Below are 12,825 nucleotides of genomic sequence, written 5' to 3' on the forward strand. Positions count from 1 at the left end.
TTAAATGGCAGCGCTAAACACATGTTCTTCAGAAACATCTGGCAAGGGCACATATGCCCTTCTTAAGGCATTTAGATTCAATAGAAAGTTTAAAATAAGTAAATTAAATATCTTAATATTTTTATAATTTTAAAATAGGCAATTATTGTAGCTTTACTGCACAATACAATATATTACTACAAACACATAAAAAACTTGCTGAAAAATAGCGCACACTATTTTCGACCAAACACTATAAGTTCATCAAATGCCGTTTAATCCCAAGCAGCAAAGTGGCCACGTAAAAAGTAAATGCCAACGCCAGCATATGTACGCAAGTAACGAATTTGTTTTGTGTAAATAAACACAAACCGAATATAAGTTTTGGTTCGTCAACAATAGAAATGCTTAAGCGGCAAGCTCCACAGCTGCTAAAGTTAAAATGTGTGACGTGAGCGCCGCTTAATATAAGTAGTAAAAACAACAATCCATTATCACTAGCCACACGCACAGCATGGACGAGAAACTAAAGTATTCGCTGCTGCGCGGCGAACTAGTGGACACCCAAAGCATTTGGAACAGGTAATTATTCCAGAGTCAATTTCCGAGCTCAATTATTGAATTTCCTTTTGAAAATGATGCATATTCGCAGGCATGAGAAACGCGTTTGGTTCATCACGCTCTTGACAGGCACTTGTATGCTGTATTCAACGCGCACAACGATGCCGCTGCTGGTGCCAGCCGTAGCGGCCGCTCAAAAGTGGAGTAAAACCGATTCCGGCACTGTGCTCAGTTCATTTTTCTGGGGCTACACCCTGACCCAAGTGATGGGCGGGTATTTCAGCGATCGCTTCGGCGGGCAGCGTGTTATATTGTTTGCTGCACTCGGCTGGTCCATTATCACATTTCTAATGCCCACAATTATCTGGTCGGCAGCATCAGTCAAGGGTTATGCGATACCCATCATTGTTACCATTCGAATCCTTAATGGAGCCCTGCAGGGCGTACACTTTCCTAGCATGATTAGTTTGACTAGTCAGGTAGGGGATTTCATTAACATATTTATGTACTTTTATATATATTGTGTATTATTTTTGCTTGCAGAATTTATGTCAAAATGAGCGCAGTAGCTTCTTTGGTCTGCTCACTTCCGGTTCGGCGATGGGCACGCTGCTGACGGGCATCATGGGCTCCTTTGTGCTGGACTACTTTGGCTGGTCGTATGTTTTCCGAGTCATTGGCTTGATGGGGTTCGCCTGGGCTCTGGTATTGCGTTACTATGCGATGGCCGGCGAGCGCAATCGAATCATTAACATCTCCATGCCTGCGCGACTGTGCGTCAATAAGGCACCCGCGGAGGCATCTGTGCCCTGGCTGTGCTTCTTTAGCCGGCTGCCCTTTTGGGCGTGCGTGCTGACGCATGCCTGTGAGATGAACTGTTTCTTTGTGCTGCTCTCCTGGCTGCCAACATACTTCCACGATGGATTTCCCCATGCAAAGGGCTGGGTGGTTAACATGATACCATGGCTAGCACTGCCACCGTGCACGTTTTTTGCTAAGTACTTGACTACACGACTAATAGCCAGAGAATGGTCCACGACGACAGTGCGCAAACTTATACAGAGTTGTTGTTTTGCGGCACAGAACGTTGCGCTTTTTATAATGAGCCGCACCACGAACTTTCACACGGCTTTGATTTGTATGACTATCATCATTGGCGGCACGGGCTTTCACAACAATGCGGTTACTGTGAACCCGCAGGATTTGGCGCCGTTGCATTCCGGAAGTGTTTTTGGCCTGATGAACACAGTAGGCGCCATACCCGGCTTTCTGGGAGTTTATCTAGCTGGGCACATACTGGAACTGACGCAGAGCTGGCCGATGGTTTTTAGTGCGGCGGCAGGCATCAACTTGATCGGCTGGATTATATTTCTGGTCTTTGGCTCTGCTGAAGCCCTTGTATAATTTCTAATACATTCTCGTGACGATTTCCGTGTGAGGAAAATATTTATTAAAATGTGTAGATAGTTTAGGAGGTTTAGTTTATGATTTACATACATATATCTGATATCAAATCTGAGTATTTGAATAAAAAAAGCCAAATGATTATTTTTTGTAATTACAATTATTGTAGGAGCTTTCTAATGTTCCCAATAGCTCTCAGCCATGTACGTAGATGGCCTTAGTCTGTGTTACTTAGTGTCTGGATCGATTCGTACGTAGCATGGCTGGTGGATGGCGAGATGCTGCATGTTGCGTCCGGAAAACTTTTGTAACGTCTAATTTTCAATCTCGTCCATTGTCATGGGAATGCAACGCTGTGCGCTTATCTTAAAACTCGTGAAAATTTATAGTTTTCATAATATCTTATCTGGTATTTATTCAATTTAGTTTTTTTTTTTTTGGAACCGCAGTAATTTGCGTACTGAGCTTAACAGCCAAGCAACAGTTGGTATTTGGCGGTCTGGCAACGCTGAAATGCTGCAAGCAAATTCTGTCCCTCGCATTTCCATATTTAAATTCGTATATTAATTGAGCAAAATGTCAGGCCGGCGTAAGGATATGTGGAAATTGTTGTACAATTTGGTGAATCGCAACCAAGGCAACTTGTCAGCCGTATACAATGTGGTCGACGACATTCTTTGTCAGGATCCGAGCCTTATCAGCTGCTCGTCGGTGCGTGAGCTGAAAAACAAATTTCAGGACACCTTCCTGCTCTGGCTTTTAAACAAACTCGCCGGATGTTTAAGTGAGTGTGCGGATGAAGGGTAAGTGTAGTTCAGGTTAATATAAATAAATATTAATCGATGTCATTAGACTGTGTTTGAAGAACGTGCAGCTACAGCAGAAACTGCTCGTATCCTGTTGGTCCAATCATCCCAAGCTGTATGAAAGTCTTGTTGAGGCCTACGTGCAGGCTCTGCAACAGTTATATGATCAAATGAGCGCCTTTGACTACACTAATCCCAACAAAAATTCGAAGGAGTTGCGCACTTTGAATTTGCACATCTTTTGCTGCGATGTCAGTGTTCTGCAGGAATTCGATGAACAGTGTGCATTCCAAGTCATCCAATTGCAGCTGGAGCAAGCGGATGCCTACGCCAAGTACCTATTGCTGGTGCTGCTAGAAGCACATCAGATTGGACGTGCCACACATAGCGAACTGTTTGCTGGAAGCATGCAACAGGCGCTACTAACGCTCAAAGAGTGCAATATGGATACCAAGCTCACCTGTCTGAGTTACTGTCATGCCGTGCTACAAGCACAGTCCATGGCAAGTTGGTCAAGCAACGTGAATGTTGCACATTATGCATCCATAACGCTGCGGGCTGTGGTGCTTATGTGGTCCCTGTCCAGCCGCTGGAAAGCCAAATGCATGACGCAAACGCAACTGGAGCGACTGGCCACACACACACAGAAACTGCTGCGAGTATTCATGGAGCAACAGATGTCTGATTTTGATAGCCTTGAGCTATGCTGTCAACTATTGCATGAGGTGCTGAGGCTGCCTGCCAGCGACTGGCGTGACAATCTTCTGCAGACGTTGTGCAGCTACTTACAACATCAGATGTTGGAGGCCAATTTAGTTTTACCCCAAAACACATCTCAGCTTGTGCTGCGTCAGTGGCGCGGTCAGCCCACGGCCCTACTGTCGTTGCTTGCTGTGGTTGCTGCTAAGCAGACTGCAATGCGTGACAAGATCTTGTTTAGCCTCAGCCACAGTCTTGTTCAACTACTGACCAAAACGACACCCGAAGAGCTGCCTGAATTGTTGGCCCTGCTGCGTGCGTTAAAGCAAATAGAGCACCTTTTGCTGCTCGGAAAGCAACAAGAGCTGGTGGTTGCTAGCGATGAGGCGCTCAATGCCGCGCTGCTGTTGCAGCTGCCCCAGCACTACGAATTTTCACTGCATGCAGATGCCAACACCAATTGGAATCATTTGAGTTTGCAGCTTTTGGAGGAATCACAGTGTTCAGACCAGCCGGAGTTTGTAGAAATCTGTGCACTTCTACTGCAGTCCAGCTGCCTACGGCTTCAATTGAAGCCGCACACACAACAACAACTGCTGGGCGTGCTGCAACGTACACTACAGTCAGACCATCAAGATAAGAGGAGTCAGTGCTTACTTGCCCTGGTCACGCTTCGTCTGGAGACGCCCTCTAGCGCGCACACACAAGTGCAGAGCTTCTTTGCACAACAATACCTAGCACTGCTCAATTCTGAACATCCAGACATAACGGAGCTGATCTGCGAGCATCTGCCTCAGCTTTATGTGGCAGGTTATATAAAAGCCGCACATTTGCAGCAGGCGCTACCAAAACTGAAACAAACAGAAGATGGTCACACGCTGGCAGCTGTTATGCGCTTGTTGCTTTGCACCCAACAGCCGGGAGCGGCGCATGTCTTTAAGATCAGGGAACGCATTGTAATGCACTGTCTTAAGTGCGACGCACTGCCTGCCACATTGCCTGGCATTTATTTGGGCACTTGCAAACCGAGCAGTATACCTGTCAAGCCGTTGAACTGCTCCAGCTTAACGGTCCTCGCCGAGTCAATTCTCTTTATGCCGAAATGCGCCTTCATTACACATCACTTGGATTTGGTCAACCTGGAGCCGTCACTCTGCCTGCGTCTGCTTAAGGAGGCGCCCGATCTGCAGTCACTCAATGAACATAGCTTCGAGCGGCTAGTGCCAGTGCTAGCAGCTCAATCTACAGATTTCATGCAGCAGTTGGCAACGCTAGTGCTCGATTGGATCGTGGGAACTCTATCTAAGCCATTGGAGGAACAGACGGAGTCTGAGCAGCGAAAGCTGTTGTGTGTGGTCGTTTGCGCAGCACATAAGGACATCGATGAGCTCTGGCTGTTTCACTGGTTCAAAATGACCTTCTATTTTCTGGTCCACACGCGTTCACTAGTCGCCCAGGAGGCGGTGCTCTCCGCATGCCAAATGTGCGCGCGCCATGGTTTGCAAACGCTCACTCTGTGGAACTGGTACAAGCGTGATGCGCTCGGTTTGGTTGTTCAGCTGGCGCTACAAGCGTATTTAACAGAAGGCGTACGCTTTACACGCTCACTTAGAGCGGTGAGTCTTAGAATATAAATTCCAAGAGTACTTCTTATTCGTTGTTTAATTTGCAGCTGACCAAGATGTTGGGCTTCTCGTGCGTGCAGGAGTTCACCTGTAAATATCACCGCCTTCTGACCACCTTAGTTCTGCCCTATTGTATTAAGGAGCCACGCTGCAAGGGCGTCTTTGTACTTATAGCAAAGCAGCTGCATAAGCCTGTTGCTTCGCTGTTTGCCACGTCCTTTTTACGTCTCTATGCACACGTTTATCTCAGTGAACCGCCAGAGCTGGCTAATCGTTGCATTGAGTTGGTCGCCAGCTGCACACAGTCCACTGTGCAGCAACTTATGAATGCCGACGTGAAGGTGGGCTTACAAAACTTTAAATGTACTTATGCAAACCCATATGCATGTCGTTTTTTTTTTATTTAGCAAACCGTTGCCGAGTTGCTCATCTATTTCAATCGCAACCCGACCTTTGTGATGCGATCCTTCCAAAGTCTGTTGCAGCTCAGCATTGGCAACGAGAACCTATCCACCCAGGCGACCAATGCTCAGTTCTCCACGTTTATAGCGGAACGAATACTCGGTGTCATCACCTATTTTGAGAGTTGCTTGTCGGAACCATCGTTCGAGAAGCCACTTAAAGAGGAAACACTGTATAGTCTGGGCCAGATACTGCGCTTTGTGGGCCCACAACATGTCACACAATTTCGCTTTAAGATCATAGCCATGCTGAGTTTTGTGCACACACTCCAAGAGCCGAGTCTGCAGCGCATTTGCCTAAAGATTTGGCACATCTTCCTGCATGTTGTGAATATACAGGAATTAGGTCCTTCCTTAGGACGCATTGTGGCCACGCTGCAACCGCTGCTTGAGTACAGTGTGGAGCAGGTAAATGAGCTCTACGAGTTTGTCATTCTACGCAATGCTTCCATGCTTGGCAGCTTTATACAAGGTGCGTAGCTGATTTAACCGTTTCCTGTTCGGATTTGTATATCTATCTTAATTATAGATTTATATTTCCTGGAACGCTTGGAACATGTATCGGCGCCGATACGTGAATGTATCAAGCGGCACACGGCCCAGCTATGTCTTGGCGGCGCTATGACAGGCGAAGAGGAGGCCCCACTGCTTGATCAATTGCGCTTTTTACATAAACAAATCACTAACGAGTGCTTGCAGGTGCGCGTCTATGGACTAGAGCATCTGGCCGAGCTGTTTGGCCGCCGTCGAATCCAACTGAATCACATGATACTGCACGAGCTGCCGATGGAACCGCTAATGGAGCAGATAGTCAATGTGCTAATGTCTGGCAGCCAGCACGACGATCGTTCGCTGCAGCTGTCCTCGGCCAAGTGCCTGGGAGAGTTGGGTGCCATCGATGCCAGTTATTTGCCCTCGAATTACAACTTTGCCAGTCCGCAGCAGCTGCCGCTGAGCGTTCTTACTGACGACTTTACGGTGCTGGCCTTAACGGCACTCTGTCGTGGTTATCAGTTCCAGCAGAAGACTAAGCACGTTGACAGCTTTTCGCTGGCCATACAGGAGACGCTCGCCGTTTGCGGGATTGCGCCCAAGGAGCAAAAGAAAATACAGCTTTGGCAATCGTTGCCGCAGCGAATGCGCGAGATCATGGAACCATTACTTAATTCCTGCTATACATGCTCTCAGCGCCCCAGCACGCTGACACAGCAGCCACTCTTCGGCAGCCACTACACGCAGAACTCCTACGAGCTGTGGGCGTTTCTCTGGGCTGCGCGACTCGTGGACTACGTGCAGTCCACAGAGACCCGGCATTTGCTGAGCTCATACAAGCCCTGCATAAGGCGCGACTCGAACATGTTGAGCACATTTTATCCTTATATCCTGTTACATGCGCTTCTTGAGTGCAATGCAGAGCAGCGTGGACACATTGAAGAAGAATTCCAGACGGTGCTGCAGGCTAATGAAGAGCTGTCTCAGCGAGTAGCTACAGCATCTAAGACACCTGGCGAGCTAACGCCAACATCCAATAATACTGGCGGCTACAAGCTCTTTGAATCAAGAAAATATAGAGCTTCTACTAAGTCAGCTAATGATGGTCCCCAGGTGGGTTCCAGTGCAGAGGATCAATCACGTTTGGCTGGAAAACTGTGCGCGGAGCTGTTGGACTTCCTACAACGTTGGCTCCGCGAATGGCAGCGCTTGCATGGGCTAAGCATGGCCGGCAAGCCTCCCCAAAATGTGGATGCCAATTATGGTGCCATCTATGAGTTCCTGCAACGCATTGACAAGCTGCGCGTAGCACGTACCAGTTACAACTGTGGCGAGTATGCGCGAGCTCTCCGCTACCTGGAGGCCTATATAGAGGAGGGCGATAAGGCGGCGCGTTTGCTTGAACAGTTCACATTTCTCGTGGAGCTCTATGGGCGGCTGATGGACGCTGATTCGGTGGAGGGTGCAGTGCAGACCCGCAGCTACGATATGAGCGTCACGCAGGAGATTCTAGTAAATCGTTTGGTCGAAAGACAGCAGGATATGATCACCTGCTATGAGCAACTGCTTTCCAGCACGGATCCACTGCAGCCAGAGCACATACGGGCCATCATCGATGCCTATTTGCGCATGGACACGCCCAAGACGGCGCTACTCATTGCCGATGGTCTCGCGCAGCGTCTGTCAGATCGGCATACGGATCAGTATTTCAACGAATGTAAAGCGGAACTCCTATGGCGCCTAGGCAGCTACGATGAATTGGAGGAGCTGCAGCTCCAGCAACAGCAGCAAAGTCGCTACAAACCCAACTGGCATGCCCAATGCGCCCAGGCCTGCCTGGCCCTAAGACATCCTGCGACCACCAACTTAGAGTTTGATTCGCTACTAGATAATATGCGCTGCTCAGTGCTGGAGCAGCTGCGCAGTTGTTCAGCCCTGCAGCAGCATTCCTATGCGCATGCCTACGATGATGTGCTGAAGCTGCACATGCTGCGCGAACTGCAGGGCTGCCAGCAGCTGGTGGAGCAGCTATCAGAGCTTCCCCAGGATGAGGAGCAGCAGCAGGCGCAGGTGATGCGCAGCTACTTTGCCGATTGGCAATCTAGGTTACAGGTGCTACAGCCGCAGCTGCGCGTGCTGGAGCCCATTTACAGTTTCCGTCGGAATTTACTGGCGGAGCTAAAGCATCGTCTGGGCGAGCGTTCACCACTGCAGGCTCAGCTACGAACGCAGCTGGCGCAGCTCTGGCTTAACAGTGCCCAGATTAATCGAAATGCAGGTCAGCTGCAGCGGGCTCACTTGTATTTGATGAAGGCCGAGGAATACAGGCCAAGCCGACTGTTTCTGGAGCGCGCCAAGCTGTTGTGGCAGAAGGGCGATCAGGTGCTGGCAATGAACTACCTGGAGGAACAGCTCTCAGTCATTGGGAGGCAATGCGAGGGCAACATCAAGCAGCTCAGCGGCGAGCAGCGCCGGCTTTACTTTGAGGGCAAATACCTGCAAGCCACGTACAATGCGGACTCAATGAACCTTTGCGCCGACGCCATACTCAAGTACTTCCAGGAGGCAATTGCGGTTCAACGTCAATCGGAGCGCTGCTACGTGCAGCTGGCGCAATTTCTAGAGAAGATGCGTGAGGCGCGAGCCGTTGCAGCAACCAATGCGCAGACGCGCGAAGACGAGGAGCTGCTGCTGCAAATCATGCTAAACTATGCCAAATCTCTGCGCTATGGCAGCGATCATGTCTATCAGTCCATGCCGCGCCTTATCAGCCTCTGGCTGGACACAGCTGCCACCGCTGTATCAACCACTTCCCACGCCGAGCTGGTGCGCAAAATGAATGATCTGCTGAACAACTGCTGCTCGGCGTTGCCCACTGCCATGTTCTATACAGCGTACTCACAAATGCTGAGCCGCCTGTGTCATCCCTCGGCCGAAGTGTTTGCTGTGCTTCGCAATGTGATCATCAAGCTGATTGGAGACTACCCGCAGCAGTCGCTCTGGATGCTGCTGCCTCATTTTAAGTCCGCTGCTGTCAACCGAGTCAAGCGTTGCAAGCTGATACTCACCGATGAGCGACTACAGAACTCCACATTTCAACGTTTATTGAGCGACTTTAATACCCTAACCGACCGGCTGATCTGCGTCACTAACAAGGAGGTGACACTTGATCGCAGCTATAAGCTTAGCGATCTGGACAAACGATTACCGTTGCTGTGCAGCCAGGCGAACTTCTCCAACATTCTGCTGCCCTTTGAGAAATACATGCAGCCGACATTTAACATAAGCTCGACGCAGGATAATACTCCTTCGCCCAGTCCTGGCGCCAGCACATTGCCAGCAAGCAATTGGTTTCCGTATCGACACATCTATATAACTGGTTTCCAGGAGAAGGTGCTCGTTTTACGCTCAGCAGCGCGGCCCAAAAAACTGACTATTCGCTGCAGTGACGGGCAGGACTATGATATTATGGTCAAGCCTAAGGATGACCTGCGTAAGGACGCGCGTCTAATGGAGTTCAATAGTCTAATGAAGCGCTACCTCCACCAGGACGCGCGTGCCCGCCAGCGTCGCCTGCACATACGCACCTATGCCGTGCTGCCGTTTAATGAGGAATGTGGTCTGCTCGAATGGCTCCCAAATCTCAATTCGTATCGTGGGATTTGCATTGCATTGTACATGCAGCGTGGGCAAGTGATGAGCGGCCGACAACTGCAACAGCTGGCGGTGCCACAGATGGAGCCGATGGAGCGCAAGCGTGAAGTGTTCCTAAAGCAGCTGTTGCCGGCCCATCCGCCCGTCTTTCAGGAGTGGCTCCTCCAGCGCTTTACCACGCCCCACAGCTGGTATGAGGCACGCAACTCGTATATACGCACCGTGGCCGTCATGTCCATGGTGGGCTACATACTAGGCCTAGGCGATCGACACGGTGAAAATATACTCTTCGATGAACGCAATGGCGATGCGGTCCACGTGGATTTTAATTGTTTATTCAATCAAGGCGAAGCCTTTGCCTATCCCGAGGTGGTGCCATTTCGCCTTACCCACAACATGATTACGGCTATGGGGCCGCTGGGCGTAGAGGGCAGCTTCCGTAAGTGCTGTGAGATAACGCTGCGTCTTCTTAAGCAAGAGACCAAGACGCTCATGTCCATGCTGCGCCCATTTGTCTACGATTTGGGCGTCCAGAGTCGACTACCCTCAACAGCTAGCAACAAGAGCAAAAACGGTGCTGAGCTGACCGATCCCAAAGTGACCAACGACGTGCAGCGCATTGCGGAGCGTCTGCAGGGACATGTGAGTAGTATTTTGACCCCTATCCAAGACAACTACTCAAATTCAACCCGTTTCCAAAGGTCAAGCGACAGCAGGCGAGCAGCATACCCCTGTCCACAGAGGGACAGGTAAACTTTTTAATCAACGAGGCCACCAAAGTTGATAACCTCGCTTCCATGTACATTGGCTGGGGCGCTTTTCTTTAGTTCCTTAAGCAATCTCATTTGAATGTCGTGTGTTCTTTGTATAGTTGAGTATATAATAAGATTGTATTTAAAAAAAGTTTAGATTGTTATGCTTAAGAATTAAATACTTTCCATACATTTAACATTTTTTTTGGTTTCAGATTACATATTTATTTCAGATTGGCAAGATTTTCATGTTTGAAAGCTTAGTTTCAAAAATATTTTAAACTAAGACGGACGGACAGCAGCATCACAATAACACATTTTTTTTTTTTTTTTTTTTTTAACATAATTATTATTTATTTTATTTAAAATCTGCCCCCTTTTTGGGCAATAATTAAATGTTTTCTTTGACCTATGGCAGTTATGTATTGCGTGTATCTATGTGTCTGTTTTGTGTGTTTAGTGTAGGGGAAGCAGTGGAATTTGTGGAGTTAGACTCTTTGGGGGAGGTCAAGTGGGTGTTTCCTTTTGAGCCGTCTTGTTGTTGAGTTGTTGTTTAAAAGGTTGGTGGCAAGATTATTTGGGTGGTTGCCTAGTCTGGCGATGTAGCGATCACTCAACTTGGCAATTACCTCTTTAACCCAAGGTATATTAAGCTGGCTGTGAATTGTGGTATTTTCATGGTAAATATGCGCGTTAGATAAAATTCGCAGAGCTTTATTTTGAAACCGCTGAATAATGTTCAGGTTGCTCTTGCTGGCGGTACCCCAAAGATGGATGCCGTAAGTCCATGTTGGCTTGATAATTGTTTTATAGATTATTAGCTTGACGCGAAGCTTCAATTTGGACTGTCTACCAATCAGCCAGTAATATTTTTTTAGCTTGTTTTCAGCCTGCTTTCTTTTGCGCACAATGTGTTCACGCCATGTCAGCCGTCTGTCGAGTGTGATGCCAAGATAATTGGGCGTTGTGCTTACCGGAATCTGTAATCCATCTAGGAAAACTTGAGGGCAGTTCCCTTTGCGCAGCGTAAAGGTGGTATGGGTGGACTTTTCCTGGTTTACCGCGATGTTCCACCTTTTCAGCCAGCTGTTTAGGGAGTCCAATTGACGCTGCATAACGGAGGACGCGTACTGCGGTGTGTTGGCAGTTGTAAGAAAGGCAGTATCATCCGCGTACGTGGCAACCAAGAGGCTCTGATCCGGGGTGACAGGCATGTCGGCTGTGTACACCGTGTATAACAGAGGTCCCAGAACGCTGCCTTGTGGGACTCCGGCTCTGATGTTCTTTATAGATGAAATAGCATCACCGCACTTAGTGTAAAACTGTCTGCAGGAGATGTAGCATTTAAGAAAATTGAAGTATGATGCTGGTAAGATTGCCTTAAGTTTATGCAGCAGACCGGGGTGCCATACCCTATCAAAGGCTTGCTTCACGTCGAGCATGACCGCACAGCAGTACTTCTTTTCTTCGAACGCCTGCATTATTCGCTCTACTAACCTATGGCACTGTTCCGGTGTTCCGTGGAGTCGCCTGAAGCCGAACTGATGGTCTGGGATCGAACCAGCCTCATTCAATACTGGCAGCACTCTACGTAAAAAGACTCTTTCGAGCAATTTAGAGAGAGTAGCCAGTAAGCTTATGGGACGATAAGAGGAGAGATCGGTCTCAGGTTTACCAGGCTTTGGTATTAAAATTACCTCAGCTCGTTTCCACTGGGACGGGAAATGTCCAATCTCAAAGCAACGGTTAATAACGTTGGTCAGCAACTGGATACAATTTTTAGGAAGCATTTTAATCGCCTTAGCGTCGATGCCATCGTGTCCAGGCGTTTTTTTTGGATTGAGTAGAGCAATCTCATTCTCAATCTCGTCCAGGGATGCTGATGCGATCCGTGCGTCACCCACACTTGGTAGCTCCAAGAAACGGATAGTATCCGCTTTGTCTGCCAATGTGCAGCGATCAAACGGCATGAATGAGTCATGAAGGTGCTCTGCAAAGGCATCTGCTCTTTCTTGGTCTGATCGGCACCAGTCCCCGTTTGCTTTTCGGACCACAGCTGCCCTTCTAATAGGTCGTTTAATATGGCGTGTGACCTGCCATAAGCTATTTGATGGGTCTCCTGGTTCGAGATCCTCTAGGAACCTATCAAAAGCGCTCTTCCTCAAGTCTTGTAGAAGCTCCTTTAGGCGTTTTGTGGCTCTGTTCAGGAGGTTTTTATCCCATGGGCTGCGGGTAGAGAACCAACTACGCCTGAGTCGCCTCTTTTTCGCAACGAGAGCGGCCACCTCAGGAGTCCAAAGATAAAGGTCTCTTACTGGCGTTCCAGGGTTGAAGCTGTTTCTCGGGGTGGCTATCTCTGCAGCATTGTGAATTTCTTGAGTTAGGCCTGCTA

The 12,825-nt window shown here is 48.6% G+C and overlaps 2 protein-coding genes across 2 annotated transcripts; both read left to right on the plus strand.

Moving 5' to 3' along the window:
• Positions 1-133: 133 nt before the first annotated feature.
• Positions 134-2,088, plus strand: MFS18 (major facilitator superfamily transporter 18). Its single transcript, XM_064679130.1, has 3 exons — positions 134-561; positions 632-1,019; positions 1,084-2,088. The coding sequence occupies exons 1-3, from the start codon at positions 494-496 to the stop codon at positions 1,942-1,944; spliced, it is 1,317 nt and encodes a 438-aa protein (XP_064535200.1). The 5' UTR covers positions 134-493; the 3' UTR covers positions 1,945-2,088.
• A 354-nt stretch (positions 2,089-2,442) lies between these two features.
• mei-41 (meiotic 41) lies at positions 2,443-10,625 on the plus strand. Its single transcript, XM_064679067.1, has 6 exons — positions 2,443-2,747; positions 2,797-5,065; positions 5,122-5,415; positions 5,482-6,007; positions 6,065-10,323; positions 10,383-10,625. Exons 1-6 carry the CDS (start codon positions 2,521-2,523, stop codon positions 10,506-10,508), a joined length of 7,701 nt encoding a protein of 2,566 aa, XP_064535137.1. The 5' UTR covers positions 2,443-2,520; the 3' UTR covers positions 10,509-10,625.
• The last annotated feature ends 2,200 nt before the right edge of the window (positions 10,626-12,825 follow it).

This window comes from Drosophila montana, unplaced genomic scaffold (genome assembly GCF_035044405.1).
Source record: "Drosophila montana isolate Dmon_TW-CO22-7 unplaced genomic scaffold, ASM3504440v1 contig_1964_1, whole genome shotgun sequence".
Lineage (NCBI taxonomy): Eukaryota > Metazoa > Arthropoda > Insecta > Diptera > Drosophilidae > Drosophila > Drosophila montana.